Below are 23,623 nucleotides of genomic sequence, written 5' to 3' on the forward strand. Positions count from 1 at the left end.
CAAAGCATGGGCAGATGTGCCTTTCAAAACAGGGAGTTGCACCTAAGTGGAGCAAATCTCCACAACAGTACATTTCAAAGACATATTAGGGGACGGGTGTGCTAGAGAAGATAAAGGCTACCATATCTCCTAAAACATACTACGGGGAAAAATATTTTGTTCAATTATTATCTTTGAGGGGTCATGGATTGCTAGGAGGTCAAACAACATGCCTGCCAATTACAGGAGGCCTTACTAACACAGGCCTGCAGAAGAGGTATGAAATGCACTTGGATAATTAGGTGCTTTGCTTACCAATGTTTGGATAACGAGGGCTCTATTTGTAGCAAGTCAACAAAGACCAGGTTTTGGCTTTTGCAAAGGAAAAACCAACAACTACTACCTAAAGTGCTCAGATTGGGTGGCTCTAGCCGATAGAACCTGATGTCACAGAATGAGGCTATCCACACAATCAAAAACTGAGGCTCTTCTCACGATCGGTGAGAAGAGCCTGGGGAGGATGAGCGGGGAGAGCGGGCTTAGCCCACTCTCCCCGCACACGAGCAGGCAGTCTGCTCTGGGCGGCCGAAGTGGCCACCCACACAACTGCCGGCTCCGTTACGGAACCAGAGGATGCTGGGAGGATCAGGGGCCATGTGGCCCCCGGAAGCTCAAACATGCCCTGCACAAGTGCACAGGGCATGCTGGAGAGACCCCCGAGCCGGGAGGCTGCTTTTCAGCCTCCCAGTCGGGGGTCTATTCGTGAATTGCTGCAGTGCGGAGCCATGCTAACTAAGATCATAGAGCCCAGGTTAGTGGAGCACTCGCTCCGCTAACCTGGGCTTGGGGGGGTACTTTAGCGTGTTAATTACCTGGAGGCCACTGGGCTCACCTGCAAGCCCAGTGGTTCTCATGGTCAGGCAAAATGGGCTAGGTTCCCCTAGCCCAATTTCACCTGATCATGGGAATAGCCTCACTGTGTTCTACCCAGGTTTGGGAGCTGTGTGTACTACCAATTTTTGGTTGTGTGGAAGCAAGGTAAAAGAAAAACCTGGTTAGCTTATCCTCTAACATTGCTTCGACACATTCACTTCCACCCAGGTTTTCCTCTCACCTTGCTTCCACACAACCGAAAATTGGGAGCACATACAGTTCCCAAACCCGGGTAGAACACACTTTTTGATTGTGTGAATGACCTCTAAATCCATTACAGTGCAATCCTATGCATGTTTACTCTGAAGAAAGTCCCACTGGGTTGCATTCCAAGGTTCCCTTCCTCCAGAGGGAGGGAACCTTTGGATGCAACCTACTGGCTGACACCCAAACTAAAGATGCACCTTTTAAAATGGTGATTGTCTTATATTGAGCAGGGGGAGAGCAACTGGCCTTATCCATCTCCAGCACAGCATCCTTCCAGTGGTCGGTGCTGGTGTCTACCAGGTTTCTTTTCAGGCTGTGAACCCTTTGGGGACAGGAAACCATTCTGTTTATTTTATTTACAAACCTGTTTTTGCTGGGAGGCAGTATATAAACATTACTACTAGTAGTAGGAAGGAAGCCTTTGTGCAACAGCATTGCACTGGCTATGTGATCTTCTTACATGAGCGCAAATCTGTGTGTGGTGCAAGGACTTCATTAGTCTGGATGACAACCAATGTGTTTAATGGGCCTTACAGCGAGATCAGCATGCACAGGATTGCAGCCTTGGCACTACAAGATCCTTTGCTGCTTTTGCTATAACGGACTAACACAGCGACCGCTCCGGAATGACTGCTCCACTGGCTACAACCAGAGAACAGCCCCACTTACCCCAGGCAATGTCTTCTGCTCATGCAGTGCACTCTGGGCTTTCAGGGCAGAGTCCCGGGCGCAATATGTCAGAAAGGCACAGCCTGGGAAGAAAAAGAAAGGTGGGTTATTGGACACAGAAAGTGGCTCTATATCAAGTCAGGCCATTGGTCCATCTAGCTCAGGACTGTCGACAGTGGCTGGCAGCAGCCCTCCAGGGTTTCAGGTCTTTCTCAGTGCTACAGGGCTCTGTGGGCGCCAGGAGTCGAAATCGACTGGACAGCACACCTGGAGTACAGATGTGCACAAATGGATTGTTGCAAACCAGTTCGCCTCAAACCGGGACTGGTTCAGAGGCTGATCGTGGACCAAACGGGGGGCACTGGCTGGGTAAGGAGTTTATTACCTCTTTCTGGCTGCCCCTTACATTTGAAAGAGTCCTCCACCCCTACACTTGTAAAAGGGAATCCTCACTAGGTTCCCCTTTACAAGTATATCGGCCACCCAAACCATAATAATAATAAATAATAATAATAATTCAATTTCTATACCGCCCTTCCAAACCATCAAACCAGTTTGGTCAAATAGACCGGACTGGCTGGTTGGTTTGTCCGAACTGGTTAGGAACGACACGGTTTGTTCCGAACCGATTCGAATTCGAACCGAACCGCGTTTTTTGGTTCCGTGCACACCCCTAACCTACAGTTGCAGGAAATTGAATCTGGGACCTTCTTCTGTGTGTAATGCAGATGCTCTAACATTGAGCTATGGCCCCATTCCCAAATGAGCTATGGCCCCATTCCCAAAGGCGGCATATGTGGGTCTCCCATCTAGGCACTGACCACATCAAGACCAGCTTAGCTTCAGCAAGGAGCCTGTATCGTGTACCGTTCAACCAGGCTCTGGGATCATATTAGGCATCTATCACATCACACCCAGCAAGGGGCTGCTAAGGCCTAACTTCACCCTAGGGGGAAAAAACTTCACCCTGCAGTGCATATTCAGGGTGGAAAGCAAAAGACAAAGCTATCTGAGCACAGCTGGCAACACAATACACAGCGCCTGATGCTGCCTGGCCCTCAAACAGCTGGATACTCCCTTGCAGGAGAGCCACGCTTAATGTCAAAGAGATGTGCATAATTTGGCAGCAGCCAGGTCAGAATACAGCCCAGTGGGATTAGATTTAAGGCAATTGGTGCGGATTAGCAGGGCCTGGTTAATTGGAATCAGCAGGCCCGAGGCAAACATACTGGGATTAGTGCAAAGACCTCCAGATTAGCACATCAGAGCTTCCGCCCGGCTGTGCTGGCTACCGGCAGAGTGTGCTTAAGGTGGCCAGAAGGGCCCCCCTTTGGGTTTTTGTGGGCTATTGGGGGCATGTACTTTCCCAGTCCTGTAACAGCCAATCGGCTTTGTCCATAAGCCTAGCGGCGCAGCGTCCCAAACAGGCACACACGCCCTTCAACACAGAGGCCTGGGTAGACTTTCCTCTCCCACTCTGCACTTTTATTTCGAAGGACCCAGACCAGATGCAATGGCAGCAGGTTCATATGTTTCAAGTTCCAGGGCTGCTCAACTTTGGCTCACCTGCAGATGTTGGCCTACAACTCCCATAACCCCTGACTACTGGCCACAGTGGCTGGGGATGCTGGGGGCTGTAGTCCAAAACCAGCTGGAGGGCCAGAATTGAGCAGCCCTTGTCCAAACCCACTTCAGCCGCAGCTAAATGCTTGCAGGAGTGCAGGGGCATGCGAGTATGCCACTGGCGTCCACAGCAGCCGCATCAGTTAGCAGCTTGCTCTGATGTGCTGCTTTTACTTTTATGACCACTACTTCAAATAATTTTTTTATTTGGAGTGCTCAAAGAGCTGTGTACAACCGCTTTCGGGCTGTAACAAAAGTGCACAGAAGTGCTCACACAGAAACATAAATCTATAAATGGGTTCCCTGCCCCAAAAGGGATCAACATCAAAAAGAAAACATAAAATAGACACCAGCAGCAGCCACAGGAGGGAAGCTGTGCTGGGGCTGGATTTTGACAGTTGCTCCCTCCCTGCTAAGTGTAAGAGAAGCACCAGTTCAAAAGATGCCTCTCTGCTCAGTTAGTAGGGGCACCCTACTATCACTTAACCTTACTGACTCTAACCCTAACATTTAAAGTGCTGCAGAGTGCACGCTCTCGAAATCAGAGCTGCTCCATCTCGGATGGCAATTAAAGATGCACCGGTCCAGCCAGACTTTAACTTGAATTTTACTGAATCGTCGTTTTACATTTAATTCCATATTTCTTTTGATGTTGGAAAATGTTGGCTGTTTTTATTTGCCTTGAGACTTTTGTAGTAGGTGGTATACAAATGCATGAAAGAAAAGAAGAAAGAAGAAGAAGAAGAAGAAGAAGAAGAAGAAGAAGAAGAAGAAGAAGAAGAAGAAGAAGAAGAAGAAGAAGGAAGAAAAGGGGAAGGGGAAGAATCCTGCATGGCCTGGAACCAGGATGCCTAAAGCAGGAATTCACAACCTTCAGTCCCAAAACATTGCTTGTTTATATTTTTCATTTATATACAGTCCATCTAAAAATGTCACAAGATGGTTCACAATCAAATATAATACCACTTGAAATATTAACATTAAAAACCATTAGAACCACTTAAATATTATTGTTGGACTACAACTCCCATCATCCCCAGCCACAATGGACTTTGGCCATCCTGGTGGGGGATGATGGGAGCTGTGACGAAACAGGGGTTACTCTACGCTTTCCTGGGACCCACCCTCAGTAGAGAGATTGCTCTGATCCCAATCTAGGAGCACGCTGCTCCTTCGAGGTAGGCTGCCACCAGCTGAAGACTGATCTAAAGCCACTGACCAGGCTTAGACATGACTTCAACAACCTAGAACTGTCCGGCTTGGGACTTATAGGCACTATACAGCCAAAGTCATAGAAACATAGGAACATAGGAAGCTGCCATCTACTGAGTCAGACCATTGGTCTATCTAGCTCAGCATTGTCTTCCCAGACTGGTAGAGTCTTCTCCAAGGTTGCAGGCAGGAATCTCACTCAGCCCTATCTTAGAGATGCTGCCAGGGAGGGAAATTGGAACCTAGAAGCTCTTCCCAGAGAGGCTCCATCCCTTAAGGGGGAAGATCCTACAGTGCTCATTCATCAAGTCTCCCATTGATATGCAACCTGGGCAGACCCTGCTTAGCTAAGGGGACAAGTCATGCTTGCTGCCACTAGACCAGCTCTCCTGAGTCCACACAACCCTGCTCCAGATGACAATATATTATTCAGGGAACAACTCAACAGTAATGAATGACCTTATGAGGCACATGGAGAGGAGTCTTACAGCAGCTGTAGTCCAACAACATCCAGAGACCCAAAGTTGGGAACACCTGACCTCAAGGATTGCCTATATTCGTATGAGCTCATTCTTTAGGCTTGAAGACGGGCCTAGCAAGCTTTTTTATCTGGACGATCATTATCTTGTATTTGCAAATACAGTGATTGTATTTGCTTGGCATTTAATGGGTTTTTCCTGCAAGGGCTCCACAGTTATGGAACTGCCTCCCCAGGAGTATTCAGCAGACACACATACACACCCTGCCACCGAGACTGATTGCAAGAAGGCGATTTAAAAACTCTCACTTTGCAAGGCTTTTAACCAATGTGCTTGTTTCGTGTGTCATGTGACTGCCGCTGTTTTAACCTGTTACTGATAATGTAACTTTTAGCTAAACATTTGATTGTATTTTGTATTTTAACTATTTGTAAGCTGCCTTGTGGGGTCAGAGGTCTGCAAGCTGAAATATTGCATCTTCTAAATAAATATATTGGGACTGAGAAATCAAGTGGCGCAGCAGGGAAATGCTTGACTGACAAGCAGAAGGTTGCTGGTTCGAATCCCCGCTGGTATGTTTCCCAGACTATGGGAAAAACCTAGAAGATGCTGAAAGGCATCATCTCATACTGCACAGGAGGAGGCAATGGTAAACCCCTCCTGTATTCTACCAAAGACAACCACAGGGCTCTGTGGTCGCCAGGAGTTGACACCAACTCAATGGCACAACTTTACCTTTACTGAGAAATCACCTTAGGAACATTTAGAGCTGCCTTATATCATAGGAACATAAGAACATAAGAAGCTGCCATATACTGAGTCAGACTATTGGTCTATCTAGCTCAGTATTGTCATCACAGACTGGCAGCAGCTTCTCCAAGGTTGCAGGCAGGAATCTCTCCCAGCCCTATCTTGGAGATGCTGCCAGGGAGGGGACTTGGAACCTAGATGCTCTTCCCAGAGCAGCTTCATCCCCTGAGGGGAATATCTTCCAGTGCTCACACATCAAGTCTCCCATTCATATGCAACCGGGGGGGACCCTGCTTAGTTATGGGGATAAGTCATGCTTGCTTCCACAAGATCAGCTCTCCTCTCCCTACCAAGTCAGTCCGTGGGTCCATCTAGCTCAGAACTGTCTACACTGACTGGCAGCAGCTCTCCAAGGTTTCAGGCAGGGGTCTTTCCCAGCCCTACCTTGGAGATGCTGCCAGGGAGTGAACCTGGGACCTTCTGCATGCAAAGCAGATGTTCTTCCACTGAGCTGTGGCCCTGTCCCCTAAGGGGAATCACTTACAGGCAGACAGCACTTGGGTGTAGTCACCCATCCAAATGCAAACCAGGGCAGACCCTGCTTAGCAAAGGGGACCATTCGTGCTACTGCAACACCAGCTCTCCTTCCTTAAGTCTTAAGAGACAGGCTGCTGGGAAGTAAGCCACAAGCAGGGTGGTTTTGCATTCCTCATCCATGTGCCCTCTCGTCCCTTATGTTGGATCCCAGGCCAACACTCAACACGATAACAGGCTTAAAAGTACAATCTGTTGCCATTGCATCTCGTTTGGCCACACTGCTCACAAGCCTGCCAGGAAGTGAAAAGCTCTGTTGAGAAGTGCTTCCCTGTGATGCCTGATGTGATGATGGATTGTGGTTACTCCGCAGTTAGGGAACATGGGAAGCTGCCATATGCTGAGTCAGACCATTGGTCTATCTAGCTCAGTATTGTCTTCACAGACTGGCAGCGGCTTCTCCCAGGTTGCAGGCAGGAATCTCTCTCAGCCCTATCTTGGAGATGCTGCCAGGGAAGGAACTTGGAACCATCTACTCTTCCCAGAGCGGCTTCATCCCCTGAGGGGAATATCTTCCAGTGCTCACACTTCTAGTCTCCCATTCAGATGCAACCAGGGCAGACCCTGCTTAGCTAAGGGGACAAGTCATGCTTGCTACCACCAGACCAGCTCTCCTCTAACACATCAGGAGTAGTGGGCTCGTTAGGACAGTCCATCCTTGAATTCTGACGAATCCAGATGGTTTCCAGACTTCCTTAGGGGATTTCTTCTTCTGCCAGACTTGGACAGCTGTCCCATTGAATCCCTAGCTGGCTCTTGGAATAGGTTACTTGCTCAGATCGCTGCGAGAATTATTATTATTTTACAAGAATAGTTTACAAGAATAGTTTCTAGGCTCTCTCCTTCTTGCCAGCATGCAGGCTTCCTCATAGTTTTCTGGAGGAACTGCAAGGAATGAAGCAGTTGGGACAATAACTGTAGTATTAGCAGGGATTCTCAAACTTGGGTCCTCGGGTGTTATTGGACTTCAACTCCCATAATCCCCAGCCTCAGTGGCCTTTGGTTGGGGATTATGGGAGTTGAAGTCCAATAACACCTGAGGACCCAAGTCTGAGAATCACTGTATAAGAGGAAGATGTTATATTGCTGCTTCATATAGCACAAGTGGGGATTCGAACCAGCAACCTTCTGCTTATTAGTCAAGCATTTCCCCACTGCGCCACTTAAGGTGACAGATGAGTGAATAGCAATTTCCCGGTCAGTGCCACTGGAGTGGGACCCTCCGGCCTGCACCCCAAATCCTGGCTTCTGCAAAGTAATAGTGCAACTATTACTGCATCTTAGGCAGATTTTAAACTGAAAACGCCAGTTTAAAAAATCCCACCCATTCACTAGGACTAGTTCCAATAAGACTGTGTCCATGCTCTGGCTTTGGTCTTTCGGCAAACTGTGTGAATGGCTTCTTGTGAGTAAATATCTTCATATACCCATAAACATGACAAGCCATCACACAGATGCAGAATGTGACATTAGAAATGGTTCCAAGCAGCCCCGTTCTAGCGGGCCCATCGAGGTCTGCGACTGACCTCTTCTGAGACTGGTACACAGATCTCTTTTGAGAGGTGTCACTAATGCCAAGCTCCAGAAGACATCTTGGGGTTTTAGTTGAGCAGCTTCAAAATGAAATCTTAACTTTAGGGGTCGCCAGTACATCACGACGTAAGAGGAAGAACTTTACAAAACAGGTACCTACCAAGAATGCACACACAGACAATAGAATGCAATGGGAATACGGAAATATTCAGATATAATATTCTCACTACTAATAAGTGCCAAATACCAGGGAAATAAACCAGGTAATGTAAAGCACTTTTAAAGGTAAAGTTGTGCCACTGAATCGGCATCAACTCCTGGTGACCAGAGAGCCCTGTGGTTGTCTTTGGTAGAATACAGGAGGGGTTGACCATTGCCATCTCCCGCACAGTATGAGATGATTGCCTTTCAGCATCTTCCTATATCACTGCTGCCTGATATAGGTGTTTCCCATAGTCTGGGAAACACACCAGCGGGGATTGAAACCAGCAACCTCTTGCTAAGCACTTTTAGTTTCCTTTCATTTAAGTGAGAGAACTGAGCGTGTGCTTAATTTCTCCCGTTGAAATGAAAGACCTTAAATTTCGCTGAATCGGGCCTTATATATGAACGGTCAATTATCTCCAAAGAGCAAAATAGAAAACAACTTATCCTTTACTTCCTATTGCCAGATTCAGAGCTACTTACTAGCATCTTACACCATGAGTAGTTCTACAGAACTTCCCCGAGACTGGAAAAGGGCGAGTAATACTCTTGGAGTCTGTCTCTTTCCACGGCACACACTACAAGCCGTGAATCGAAAGCGAAGATGAGAAAGGCTGTTTAACGCTGACTCACACTCATGGGTTCTTACTCCCAGAAGGAGCTCGGTTGAGCTTTTGCGAGTATGCGTTGCATTAGATTGGAAAGGGCTGCACGTTTTTGCCTAGAGCATCCGTGCCATAGCTTTGTGAAGCTGCTATCCAAAGGTAGCAGCCCAGACAGGCTCTTGCAAGCTTCGTAGCAGACCATCCCACATCATTAACAATTTTTTTCTTCTTGCCTCCACCCCCCCCCCCTTAATTAGGTCCTATATAAAGCTTCCTAAAATGATATTAAAACAGCAGCAAAACAGTTTCCCTTCAAAAACGTAAATATTTAATGAATGAAATTTGACATTGATGCATTTTTAATATTGGCACAATTAAGTCTGCCAGATGATTAAGTATTAATAACTCTTAATAAGTGCAACCATCTCGCCTTCAAATAGAACGGATTCGAGAGCGAGGAAATGCAACGCTTGTAGCCAGAAGCATGCAGACAGACCAACAGACAATAGCTCCTGATTCTTGTCGCTTTGGTTCATTTAAAACACCCTGAAAAAACTTCCACAAAGTCTAGGGAACCCACTAATCCACTGACTTGCCTTTGTGAAGGATCAAGCCACAAAAGACTCGTATTTGGACAGATGTACAAAATTAAGGAACATTTTAATTAGATAAACAGTGGCACTTAATTGCATTGATCCAGCAACATATTTAAAAGGAGAGGGGAATTTCATTTGAGGCCTGCATCGTTACAGATATGTGTAGTGACAAATAGGACAGAGTTGCGGAGATTTTAAAAATCTCAAAGCGAGCAATGTGAACAGAATTTGGTGTACTGTACATAAGTACAGGTGGGAGACAAATGATATAAAGGGCAGGGAAGGGCAGCATCTGAAGAGTGAACTACTAGCTATCCAAGGATTGTTGAAGACATTCCAGCACGCAATTGCATAATGATGTTCAAGGCATCTGCCAATTGTCACCAAAGTGCCTTCCCTTCACCTTTAAGCCAAATCTCATATTACTTTCTAGAAACTCCAGTGTTCTGCCCAGTTTCTTACATCTATCCTGGCTGGAAGGTGGTTTAGCAACAGGAACAAAACTACCTGGCTTGATTGCTTTGAAACTAAATGGTCTTACATTTAAAGACTTTTCCTGTCGGCTCATTGTCCTGACTTACATCCCCCAGTGCTTCCATTATCATTTGAACCGAAGGAGATGCTGGAGATTAAGCTATGGCTTTCTCACTGAGTACAAGTTCTGCAACACTACACTAGAATAAGATGTGATCTAAAAGCTCAGTTCTATCCTGACTTCAGAGTTACCAGTTTATATTTATAGGAACATAGGAAGCCATCACGTACTGAGTCAGATCACTGGTCCATCTAGCTCAGTATCGTCTACACAGACTGGCAGCGGCTTCTCCAAGGTTGCAGGCAGGAATCTCTCTCAGCCCTTTCTTGGAGATGCTGCCAGGGAGGGAACTTGGAACCTTCTACTCTTCCCAGAGCGGCTCCATCCCCAAAGGATAATATCTTACAGTACTCATACATCAAGTCTCCCATTCAGATGCTTTGGTAGTTTGTTGGTTCAATTAAAAAAATCTTGTCCTATTAAAAAATAATAATCTTGTCCTATATTGGAGATGATACCAGGGAAGGAACTTGGAAACTAGATGCTCTTCCAAGAGCAGCTCCATCCCCTAAGGGGAATATCTTACAGTGCTCACAAATGTAGTCTCCCATTCAAATGCAACCAGGGTGGACCCTGCTTAGCTAAGGGGACAAGTCATGCTTGCTACCATCAGACCAGCTCTCCTCCCCCACAAGACCAGCTCTCCTCTCATCCTGCTCTAACCATCAGAAGCAAACCAGCCTGAAGATTGCCAATTGTATTTCCTAGAATGCTGACAGCCCAATTTTTAACACCATTACTTGAAAGGAAGCACCATTGATTTCAGTGTGCGTTACTTCTATGTAAATATGCATGGAGTTATGGCTTCAGACTATGAACCTATGCATGCTTACGTGAGAGTAAGCCTCACTGACTCCAGCAAGATTTTTTTCTAAATAAACATGTATAGAATCGGGCTGTAAGAAAGTATTAATTGTACATGTCAGCTTTTGGAATAGAAGACTATCTCTTATACACATACAAGGTGTTTTATCTCTGTAGGTAAAGGATCAAGAGTCTTTATCTGTTACACCTAAAAAAACACCTTTAGACATCTAAAAAAAAAGTGGCTGACTAGAATGGGAGAAGAGCTGGTGTTGTGGTAGCAAACTTGAATGATCCCCTTTGTTAAGCAGGGTCTGCCACAGTTTGCATTTGAATGGGGAGGGTCTGCCACAGTTTGAATGGGGAGGGACTGCCACAGTTTGCATTTGAATGGGGAGACTCCATGTGAGAACTGTGAGATATTCCTCTCAGGGGACTGGGCCACTCTGCGGGGAGCATCTGAATGCCTGCATGCAGACGGTTCTAAGTTCCCTCGCTGGCATCTGAAGATATGGCTGAGAGAGACTCCTGCTTGTAACCTTGGAGAAACCACTGCCAGTCCGTGAAGACAATGCTGAGCTAGACGGACCAATGTTCTGACTCAATAGAAGGAAGCTTCCTATGTTGCTTCCTATGTTGCTATGTTCCTATGTTGCTAATGCACAGACACAGCAAGAGTTGGGAAGTCCTGTTAAATTAACTGCACTGATGCAGTGGAGAAGAGACCATTGTTGGCTTCCCCAGGACACCTTCTGTGCCACCTGAAAATATGTCCTTGAGGATTGCACAGCCCTTGGAGACATATTCTTGGGTGGAACAAAGGGCTTCCTGGGGAAGGGGGGTGCATCAAAAAATCCCCCTTCTCTGCTGCAGTTAGTTGGGAAGTTCTGTTGGGCTGCTCTTTCACTGCACCGGTGCATTCTTGCTCTGTATGTCAGCCAGTGAAATTAGCATGAAGAAGAACAACCAGTTAAGTGAAAAATGCAAAGCAGAAACATCTACCCATAGGCCAACTGAGCTTGCTTCATCTATTAATAAACCCATTCATATTTTCTTTGATGCTGCATTTTTGCAACTGTTTCAAACAGGCATATTTCCAGATCATTTCATTCACCTGTCATACCTGGTTTCTGTTCTTCAGTGGCTGACATGATGAGGAAAATGAGTCAAAGTAATTCCACTGAAATTAAAAGGAAAGGTTACCTTTCCTTTCCTTTCCTGGCATAGCCCAGAAGGGATCTATTTTCTGGGCTATGCCTAACATCCTTTTGATTTCAATGGGACTACTTTAAGTAATTTTGTCCCTCATCTCAGCCACTGCAATGAACATCGAGATGCTGCTGTTTATTCCTGTTTATATTAACACAGGGATCTTGTTCTGGTTTATTATCAAAATTTAATTGTTTGCTTCCTAACTTTGAAGCAACAAAAAGTTGTATATCTTGGACAAGCCAAGGTGGGTTATGAAACACCCTAATAAGAAAAACTCTGACTTTCAAAAGAGAGCTGGTGATCATTTGTGGTGAATTGTCCCCTTTTGGTAAGCAGAGTCTACTCTGGTTTGCATTTGAATGGGAGACTAGATGTGTGAGCACTGTGAGATATTCCCCTTAGGGGGATGGAGCTGCTCTGGGAAGAGCATCTAGGCTCCAAGTTCCCTCCCTGGCAGCATCTCCAAGATAGGGCTGAGAGGGACTCCTGCCTGCAACCTTGGAGAAGCCACTGCCAGTCTGGGTAGACAATACTGAGCTAGATGGACCAGTGGTCTGACTCAGTGTAAGGCAGCTTCCTATGTTCTAAAATACATAAATGTGGAGGGAGAAGTGAGGCTGCTCATAACTAAACTGTGGGGCCACCAAATCAGCTGTAGACACTGCTGCTTCCTTGAGATGAGATGGGTCTCCACCTATATATGCACCTACGCTTTTTATTTGATTCAACACTGCACACAAACTAGCCCAGCAAGAGGAGAGGAAAACCTGGTTTCCGAAACTGGGGTCTCCAGATGCTGTCGGACAGCAACTCCCACTCTCTCCCATTTGCTCCAGCCACAACTGCTGCCTATATCCGAGTCCCTGTTTGTGCACCATCATCACTAGCCCCCATTTCACGCACATTCATTCACAAATACGCAGACTCCCCGCACCCTCCCTGGCATGTCCCACAAGCACAGACACTTTTTCATCGGACCAAACTTCACGGGGGGGGGGGCAAGAGGTCTCCTCTGGTGACACCAGCCCCTGCTTCCTGAGCCAGAAGAGAGTTTCACTTCTCTGAGAGTATAAGCCACCTCTTCCTTGCTCGCCCTCCAACCCAGCTTTACACATGCAATACAATCATACACATGTTTACTCAGAAATAAGCCGGTGCTCATTGTAGCAATTTCTCCCATAACGCTAGGACTGCAACCACCGAGACTAAAATCTTGAATGGGAGAGGGCTTGACCAGCTGTACTTAACTCTGGATCCAGAAGGGATCTATTTTCTGGGCTATGCTTAGGACTCGCCTCCCCTTCCCTTTGCACATGCGTGCACAGCCTTACTAAAATCACCCCCCCTCTGTCACCCAGACACTACATGTGGCCCAACTTTATACACATAACTACTCATTACACGTGTTTGTTGGGGAAAGAGGGAGGGAGGGCGGCCCCTAGAGGAGGGAGGGCTGGACTTCTCCCTCCCCCCCCCTCCACTGATGTGTAATTTCCTCTTGTGTTTATGAATCAGTCCCCCCTCCCACACACACTCAGGCTGCAACCCTATATGTACACTTACCTGGGAGTAAGCCATACTGAACACAGTGGGATTTACTTCTGAGTAAACACACCCAGGTCTGGGCTGGACGGCTGCGATCCCCCCCCCTTTACCTGGGAGTAAGCCCTATGGAAGGCATCAGGATTTACTTCTGAGTAAACATACTCAGGTCTGGGCTGGAGTCTGAGATCCTATCCTAACCGCGCGCGCCCCCCTTACTTGGAAGTAAGCCCCACCGAACCCAGCGAGACATACTTCCGAGTAGCCTTGCCCAGACTCAGGCAAGCACGTCCCTCACTCGCACCTCTTCGCCGACACTCACACGCGCATTACGCGGCGGCGGCGGCGGCGGCTCCTCGCTCTCTCCATCCCTTTGTTGGCCCTTCTGCCTGGCCGGGGGCAGGCGTGGTGGGGCTTGCGGGGAGCAGAGTCCGGGGATCGCCCGCCCCGGGGTGGGAGGGAGAGAAGGAGCCAGGCGCCGGGCTGTACCTTTGTGCATGCCGGTGAAGCGGTCCTTGAGCACGGTGAGCTCGTAGATCTTGCCAAATTCCTCGAAGAGCGGCTTCAAGTCGCCCTCCTCCAGGTTGCGCGGGATCTGCCCGACGAAGAGCTTGATGGCATCGTGGTCCTTCATGGCGATGGCGCCCTGGCCGCCGTGCGTCAGCCCGTTCATCCTCCCGGAGCTGTTCGTGGTGCTGAAGGCAGCGCTCTCCGCCTGCGGCGGCGGAGGCGGAGGAGGCGGCGGCGGCGGGGGCGGGGGCCCGGGGGGAGGTTGCTGCTGCTGCTGATGCTGCTGCTGCGCTAGCCCGTTGGCCAGAGTAGCCATGATGTTCCCAGCCGACTCTGCCCCGCCCCGGCCGCCCCGCCCCGATGCCTGCTGCCTGCCTGTGCCCGCGCCTCGCAGGGGGAGGGGGCTGCCCAGCCCGGGCTCCCCCTCTCCGCGCCGAGCCCAGAGTGCCTCCCCCCACCGTCCCGCCTCCCCCCCTTACCTGGCCTGGCCTTGCCTTGCTTTTTGCCTGGCTCGGCTCGGCTCACTCGGCTCGGCTCTGCCTCGCTTTGCGCGCCCGCGGCTGGCTGGCTGGCTGGTTCCCTCCCTCCTCCCTCCCTCCCTTGGCGGCTGCCGCTGGGCCTGGTGACGTCAGCGGACTGGCCCTGGACTACTCGCAGGGCGATTAGCATAAGGAATGCGCCGCGGCCAATCGGGAAGGGCGGCAGGGCGGAGGGGCGGGGATGCTCAGCGAGGCATGGACGCGCGGCCCGGGGGAAGGCAGAGGCAGGAGACCCCCGCCGCGGCAGCTGCGCAGCTAGAGCCTGAGGCTCCGAGCGGCGGAGGGAGGGAGGGAGAGGCCCCGGTGCAGCCAGAGCCCCTCCCGGTGACAAGTGAGCATGGCTGCCGGGAGCCACTTCCAAGCGCGGAAGGCGGCGCCCAGAGGAGACTTTTGCAAGAGACTCCGCAGGAATTGGCTCTCTTTCCGTTCCCGCGCTCAGCCTAGAAAGAAGCCCTATTCGGACGTTATGTTGCCCGAGTGTACACGTGTCTGCACACTTATACATGTGTTTGCCTGAATGACGGTCCCTGCGTTCATTTTAAACGTGAACCTGGAGACAGGCCCCCTCAGAAGTGTGGCACAGATAGGAAGTGTACTGCTCTACCTGCTTTCACTATAGTATCGGGATACACGTACCTCCGGAGATCTGTGCCTGTTTACACTGCACGCTCCTTCAAAATGTGTGAATGGGGCTAGAGGAGTATGAGAACTGTTGAGGAGTGTGAGGAGAAACATTAAAGCCCTCACACAGCAGAGTGTGCTCTGATAGTAAATAAGTTTAACCCAACAGATTATCTGGAGACATCAGGTTGAGTTCAAAAAACAAAGATTTATTAAGAAACTAAAACATCACATACTGAAAGAGAGAGGGAAATTGAATAACGTACCCAAACAGGCACTAGCAAGGAGAGGAGAGCTGGTCTTGTGGTAGCAAGCATGACTTGTCCCCTTAGCTAAGCAGGGCCTGCCCTGGTTGCAGATGAATGGGAGACTAGAAGTGTGAGCAATGGAAGATCTTCCCCTCAGGGGATGGATCCGCTCTGGGAAGAGCAGATGGTTCCAAGTTCCTTCCCTGGCAGCATCTCCAAGATAGGGCTGAGAGAGATTCCTGCCTGCAACCTTGGAGAAGCTGCTGCCAGTCTGAGCTAGATGGACCAATGGTCTGACTCAGTAGATGGCAGCTTCCTATGTTCCTATCTTCCTTCAACAGCAACTGGACAGTTCTAACTGGCCAAGAGAGACCTATTGACATAACTCATCATGCCTCTGGTGGCCAGAAGAGGTTACTGCGGAGCTAAGAGCAATGCTTTAGAATTTAGAATGCTTTAGAATTCTAACAGCCCTCCTCATTGCCAATCAACATCTCCAGGGGTGTAGTTATAACTGAGCAGATGGGTTCAAAGAACCAAGGGGGCCCAGCTCCTGAGGACCCCCCAGCTCCACCCCTCACTATTTTCTTCATTATCTCCCTCACTCCGAGGGACCGCCAGGGAGAGGGGCAAACACGGGGTACGCCCCTGAACAACTCCCATCATCTCTAGCAATGCCAGAAAATGATCTCTTGGCAATGGCTTTGTGAATACACATCTGCTATCTCCATTGGACAGTATTTTAACTCCAAGAGACTCTTGTCTTGTACATCACATACATAATGGTATTTTGTCTCAATAGGCTTTGTTCTGGATTTTGTCTTTTCCATTTGTGGAAGCAAAATACAACTTTTATTGTCCTTAAACAATTCAGTTGGTTTTGGTTCATCAGTTCCAAAGGCTTGAAACAATTTATGTATCCATGCCATTTCCTAGCAAGCCTGAGTGGCAGACACATACTCTGTCTCCATAGCGGAAAGAGCAACAGAGTTTTGCTTTCAACTAATCACCAGCTAATCACTCCACCTCCTTAAAAGAACAGGTATCCACTTGTGGATTTATGATCTGTTCTGTCTTCTGCCCAATCTGCATCCACATAACCCACTAGTCTAGGATTACTACTTGCTGGCAATTTCAATTTTAGATGAGCTGTACCTTTAAGGTACCTACCCAGTCTCTTATTTGCAATCCAGTCATTTTTGATGGGTGTACTCACTTTTCTGCTTAAAATTCCCACAACTCCAGCGATGTCTGTTTTTTTTACTGTGGCAATATACAGAAGTTTGCCAGTTGCTTTCCTGTATTGCCCGTTGCCTGGAAGAAGCTCACTGTTTGCCTCTTGTTTAGGGGAAAAAATAACTTCCATTGGAGTGCTGACTTCCTTGGCATCTGTGAGATCCAGACATATCTTTTATTTCTGATTAAGAAGATAACCTCCCCGCTGTTGTCTTTCTATTTGTGTTCCAAGATCATAGGAAATGTTTCCCAGTTGCTTGACTTCCATTTCTTCATTCAAATGCTTTACTATTTCATCAATGTCTTCTCTGTATTGACAACAATCAATTCATCAACACAAGTTAAGATATAAGTCATTCTATTATTTCTAAACCTTGAACATAGACAAGAGTCAGATTTTCCTTGAATAAAACCTTGTTTAACTAGCAACTGATTTAACTTTGTATTCTGGGCTCTTGCTAAGAGCAATGCTTTAGAATTCTCACTTCTAACACCAACCAGGGCGGCATCATATGACTAATTCTGCCAACCCCCAGGAATGGCCTTGATCTCAGTGGAATCAGCACTGATCTCCAGGAAAGATTGAACATCCATTTATTGCATTTGTATCTTCCCTTTACATAGGAGTCTGCCTTATACTGTGTTAGAGACCCTTGGTGCCTATGTGCCGAATTGTGAGTCACATCACTTTTAAACTGAGGGCTTACACAGTGCCTTTAAAGCAGAGGAGAGCAGGTCCATACCTGCTCCTCTTCCACTCGCTGCCATTGTCTTCATCTTGGTGCTCCCCCAGCTATGCCCACAGGTCGGCAGGGCATCTCCCAGCTGCCCCTGCATGCCAAAGTCATGCAGGGAGACACCCCACCAGCACACAGGCTCTCCAAGGTTTTAAGCTTCAGCCTTTCCCAACCCTTCCTCGAGATGCTGCCAAGGATTGAATCTGGGACCTTCTGCATGCCATTACTGTATTGGATGTACTAAAGGTTTGACTCCGTGTAAGTAAGGTTGGGAAAGCCCTTTGTCTGAAACCCTGGAGCGCTGCTGCCAGTCAGTGTAGACAATACTGAGCTAGATGGATCAATGGTCTGACTCAGTATAAGGCAGCCTCCTGTGTTCCTATGCTCAAAAGGCAGGCGGATTGGGCTAATGTGATTTGCTTGATTTCCCCTGCATTTCCTGCTCAGTGTATGGAGAAAGCAGCCCCTTTGTGGCACCGTTGCTAAGGAGGCTCAGAGTGGCTGGAAGCGGGGAGAAGCTGTGCTAGCTATTAAGCCTGGACAGGCCAGGGCTTTGGTGAGAGGCAGAAGTGCCATGGATAACAATGGAATTAAGTGGGTTCCCCGGTGACAGGCTTGTCATTTCCGTGCCAAGAGAACTGCAGCCCTGCCACCACTCATGCCCGTGGCAGGCGGCACACTCACAGCTCTATAAATACAGGCTCCGTGAATAGCAAACGTTAGAGCCGACCTGTGATGGAGGGATCGTGCCATGACCTGGTTTAGTGGGAATCCTCCAGATCACAGCTTTTTGCAGAGGTGTCCCGTGGGGGAAACACACCAGTGCACAGCTGAGAGGGACACGAGGGAAAGCGAGGAGAGCTGGTCTTGTGGCCGCAAGCATGGATTTCCCCCCCTCTACTAAGCAGGATCCACCAGTTTGGGTGGGAGACTAAATGTGCATTTGGATGGGTGCAATTAGGGAGGAGAGCTGGTCTTGTGGTAGCAAGTGTGACTTGTCCCCTTAGCTAAGTAGGATCCACTTATAAATATATTTATTTATATGTAAACCACTTTGTAAAACACATTTATATGTAAACACACATTTATATGTATATGTATATGTATATGTGTGTGTATGTGTGTGTGTGTGTGTATAAACATATATATTTATTTAAAAAAAACATTTTGTTTGAAAGCAGTATATAAATATTTGTCATATTAGGAACATAGGAATCTGCCATATACTGAGTCAGACCATTGGTCCATCTAGCTCAGTATTGTCAACACAGACTGGCAGTGGCTTCTCCAAGGTTGCAGGCAGGAATCTCTCCCAGCCCTATCTTGGAGATGCTGCCAGGGAGGGAACTTGGAACCTTCTGATGCTCTTCCGGGAGCAGCTCCATCCCCTAAGGGGAATATCTTCCAGTGCTCACACTTCTAGTCTCCCATTCATATGCAACCAGTGTGGACCCTGCTTAGCTAAGTGGACAAGTCATGCTTGCTACCACAAGACCAGCTCTCCTCTCCTCTGTATGAATATTCTTATTCATATATACAGCTTTTCAACAACAGAGAGAGAGAGAGAGAGAGAGAGAGAGAGAGAGAGAGAGAGAGAGCTAGCTCAAAACAGTACTCATAGAAAAAGAACTAAGATGGTTTCCCATCCCAAAAGGGCTCAGCATCTAAAAAGAAACCCAAGGGAGACACCAATAACAGCCACGGGAAGGGTGTGTGCTGAGGATAGATTGGGGCAGTTGATCTCCCCCCTACTAAATATAAGAGAGTCACTGCTTGAAAAGGTGCCTCTGCAGTTTTGGACCCTTGCTCTAGGGCAAGGCGGCACAACTTTGGTCCTCCTGTAGATATTGGACTACCGCTTCCATCCTCCCTTACTACTGGCCACTGTGGTTGAGGATGACGGGAGTTGTAGTGCCACAACAGGCCAAAGTTGTGCAGCCCTGCTCAAGGGAGCCGTGCATTTAAGAAGCCATTTCCGCAGAGTCTCAAATGCTTCTCTGCGGCTGCTGGCTAGCCAACCCCAGCTATCATGCTCCAGGTCCAAGTTTCAATTGGACAGCTTGCGAGTGGGAGGATGTACCTTGAGGGAAGGACTGTAGCCCACTGGTAGAGCCGCTGCTTTGCATGAAGACGGCCTCAGGTTCGATTCCTGGCAGCATCTTCAGGTAGGGCTGGGGAGTGCCCTTCCGAGACCCCAGAGACCTGCTGCCTGTCAGTGCCAACTGGCATTCTAAGCTAGATGGACCAATGGTTTGACTCAGTGTAAGGCAACCTCCTATGCTAGCTGATCCACTCCTTCGGGGGATTCCTGATACATAACTGGACTGCTTATCCTAAGTCTTCTTTCTCTGGGGCTATAGGCCACCTCCAGCCTCAGAGGCAGGATGTCTCTGAATACCGGTTGCAGGGGAGTAACAGTAGGAGAGAGGCCATGCCACCTCCTGCCTTAGCGGGACCAACCTTAGTAGGACACACCAACGGCAGATACTGTAGATTTGGATCAGACCTGCTTACCTTCAGCCCTCCTGCAGATGTTGGCTGACAGCTCCAATAGTCCCTGGCTATTGGCCACTGTGGTTGGGGATTATGGGAGTTGTAGTCCAAAAACAGCTGTGGGGGAGGTTGAAGAGGCCTGATTTAGATGAACCAGTCATGGTCTCTAGTTTTAAAACAGAGGTTCTCACAGTTGGGTCCTCAGAAGTTTGGACTACAACTCCCATAATCCCCAGCCACAATGGATTTGGGGGTGATGGGAGTTGTAGTCCAACAACATCTGGGAACCCAACCTAGAGAACTCCTGATTTAAATAGTAAATTGCTGATGCCTTTGACACATGGAAGCCCCAGTGGAATCTGACATATGGAGGTGAAAATAAGAGGCTTTGGTGGGAAGTGTCTACAAGATTCCGGTGCAATGGCCAGAACTTAAAACTGAAAGGAAACTAATGCCTCTCCAAGAGGAGTTCTGCTAGTCTAGCCAATCTCATTATTCCCTGGGTTCTTCATGGATATCATTGCTTTTACTTTCCAGTCCAGCCCCTGCTCCAGATGCCAGTTTTCTGTAAGATTCAAGGCACACACACAGCCTTGTAAAATTAACGGAAGTCTGGGAAATGCAATCATGACATCTCCTATTAGCCTAGAAGAAAGGACAAAAGCACAAGAGATTTCCAGACCTCAAAGTACTCACAGGAGGTCTCCAGGGCTGTACGATCTTCATCTTCTTTGGCACATCTAATAAAAGACATCATAATTACTATACTAGGGTCTCTGGAAGCTTTTTTGCTACTTACATAATGGAAATATTTCATATACATCTATATCTCCCAAGTAAAGCAACTAGGCTATAAATGCCTGCTGTGGTGGAACCAGGGGTGGCCTCCAGGGCTTGGCATTATCCAGGGGATTTATTTTAATTTTTTTGCCTCCAGGTCCTTGGCATTATGAGGTCAAGAATTCTTTGGTTACCGCAGCTTGCTATGGCATGGCCTAGCTGGATCAGGGATATCCAGTGCATACTCTGGGCCGTCTAGACTCCTACAGACATCTAGATGTCATAAGAACATAAGAACAGCCTGGCTGGATCAGGCCCAAGGCCCATCTAGTCCAGCTTCCTGTTTCACACATTGGCCCACCAAATGCCTCTGAGAAGCCCACAGGCAAGAGGTGAGGGCATGCACTCTCTCCTGCTGTTGTTCCCCTGCAACTGGTATTTAGAGGCATCTTGTCTCTGAGGCTGGAGGTGGCCTATAGGCACCAAACTAGTAGCCACTGATAGACCTGTCCTCCATGTATTTGTCTAAACCCCTTTTAAAGCCATCCAGTGACTACCTTGCAATTCCTGGTTCATCACATTCTGCAGTTGTTCACTCTTTAACAGTCTAGCAGTGATATATACATTTCTAGAATCAATAGAGGTACCAGGGCATGACCTGAGGGCACACAATACAGCTATCTTGATGAAGCTAAGCAGGTCTAGGTCTGATCAATGCTTGGATGGAAGACTGCCTGGGAACCTTATGAGTATTGCCTAGAGTTCTATGACAAAAGAAAGCCAGGGATATTTTAAAAAATATATACAGACTGCCTCGGTTATTCAGCCTTTGGAACCATTTTGTAATGGACAAGCTCACCCATGATATGAAGCCTGCAAGAAATTATGCAAAACCGGAAGTGTTCTATGAGATGTGGGCCCCATATTGCGGGGGTGGGTGGGTTAATGCTCCTATCTTGTTCCAGGCTTGGGCCTGTAGTGCAGTGCAGGAGTTTGGCAAAGGTATCTGCCAGAATCCAGGCAGGGAAGCAGGACCATGGACAGCTCATTGGGTAGAAACAGGACCATGGACAGCTCACTGGGCAAAAACAGGCTGGATAGAAAATACCCACAAGCAGCAAGCTGCTCCAGCAAAGACCTGCAACTAATTGAGGGCTGAAATAGTCCTGCCATCAGACTGATCTCTCCGGCTTTGCCCCTGCTGCAGTAACTATTGTGACTTAAAGCAGCCTTGCCCCATTTCTGAGCCACTGGATCTAAAGGCACTGGGGAGTTTCCTGCATTTCCTTCATTCTCTATAGTCACAGGGTACAGCCATCCCCCACCACCACCCCACATAGTGTACCAGGGAAAGGATGCAACATCATGATGTTACTTCTTTTCCTGGTGCACCATAGATTGAGACCAGGCCTACAAAGGAGGGGATTTCAGTAGGCAGCCAATGTATACACAGAAGCCAAATCTTCACTAAAGCTAAGCCCCTTCACCCCAATGCATCATCAAGCTGATACTGATTGCAATGCAATGCAATCCAGGCCACCCCCTGCATTGTTAGCACAATATGAGAATTGTCAGGGCTGGGGGTGGTCTGATAATCCTGGCCATGCACAGACCTAGCAACTCATTTCTTATAGCATGACAGTCTGCATACATCTTTGTGAAAACTGAATGTCAGATAGCGGAGCTGTGGGCAGGAGGGGATGCAAGTCGAAAGAAGGGACTAAGAGGGCCAGGAACACAATGGGGTAATGCCCGATGGACAATCAGGAGCCACGAGCCATAAGCCCAGAGTGAAGAACACACCAAGGGTCCAGCCAAGGAGTAGTCAGGCAAAAGAGCAAGACAATCAGCACAAGCAGATCTTGATACTGAAGCAAGGTCTGCTCCAGACAGGAAGCCACTCATACTCTTCCTGTCTGCAGGGGAGTCAATAACAGGCCTCACTCCAAACTATATCCATAGTATATCTCGAAGAGAGATTCCGCAAACTTCCAGTGGACTAACGCCTCTTTCTATGGGAGGAGAGCTGGTCATGTGGTGGAAAGCATGAATGGTCCCCTTTGCTAAGCAGGGCCCACCCTGGTTTACATTTGAATGAGAGATTACATGTGTGAGCACTGTCAGATATTCCCCTCAGGGGATGAGGCTGACCTGGGAAGAGCATCTGTAGGCTTGCATGCAGGAGGTTCCAAGTCCCCTCCCTGGCAGCATCTCCAAGATAGGGCTGAGAGAGACCCCGCCTGCAAGCTTGGAGAAGCTGCTGCCATTCTGTGAAGGCAATACTGAGCTAGATGGACCAATGGTCTGACTCGGTATACGCCAGCTTCCTATGTTCCTATGTTCCCTGTGGCACTGACCAAGTGGAGGACATTATCCACTGTTTTACACTGTCCCAGCTATGATGTGATCGGGGGGAAATGCTGGGACAGATTATAGATAAATTTAAGGGTTTGGATGAGGAAGGTTTGACTTATCTTCTTGCCAATGTGTTTCTATATATCAGTTGTCAAGTTACCACTTTTGCTTTCCTTTCTTCTAAACTCCAAAAGAAACTTATAGCTGCCATGCTCTGTCCTAAATTGCAGCATTGGTTTTAGTTTAAGTAGATTGTTGAAGTCCATCTGTGGTATGCTGAGTTATTTCTTGTTTCTCTCTTATGTTACCTTTTGTTTCATGCTATGTCATGTTATGTTGTGACCTGTGGTCACAACAATAAACTTACTTACAGACCTCACAGGGCAGGGCCAGCAAAGGAACTCAAAGGTTCTTGGAAGTCAAATGCTTCTGCAGTGCTGCAAGTCACCACAAAGAGCAGTGGTGTGAGCAAAGTCCCAGCCTCGGGGAACTCAGCCAAGATGGCACCAAATGCCCTTCCTCTGCGCAAAGGGCAAGGCTGCCCTTCCTCTGGCCGAAGCTTAGATG

General features: G+C 48.1%; 1 protein-coding gene across 15 annotated transcripts in view; it reads right to left on the minus strand.

Moving 5' to 3' along the window:
- The window catches only part of CELF6 (CUGBP Elav-like family member 6), a 243,916-nt gene extending 229,305 nt beyond the window's left edge, over positions 1–14,611 (minus strand). For 14 of the 15 annotated variants that reach the window (XR_008311402.1, XR_008311403.1, XM_053272152.1 and 11 more), the window contains exons 1-2: positions 14,027–14,611; positions 1,789–1,871 (exon numbers count right to left, since the gene is read on the minus strand). Coding sequence is in view for 13 of the 15 variants with exons in the window: in XM_053272152.1 (XP_053128127.1) it covers positions 1,789–1,871; positions 14,027–14,363 (420 nt within the window). In the remaining 2 variants the exon portion in view is untranslated. The remainder of the gene's footprint in view (positions 1–1,788; positions 1,872–14,026) is intronic. The other variant, XM_053272142.1, reaches the window with a different exon arrangement.
- Between the last annotated feature and the right edge of the window lie 9,012 nt (positions 14,612–23,623).

The sequence above is a fragment of the Hemicordylus capensis genome, chromosome 10 (assembly GCF_027244095.1).
Source record: "Hemicordylus capensis ecotype Gifberg chromosome 10, rHemCap1.1.pri, whole genome shotgun sequence".
Lineage (NCBI taxonomy): Eukaryota > Metazoa > Chordata > Lepidosauria > Squamata > Cordylidae > Hemicordylus > Hemicordylus capensis.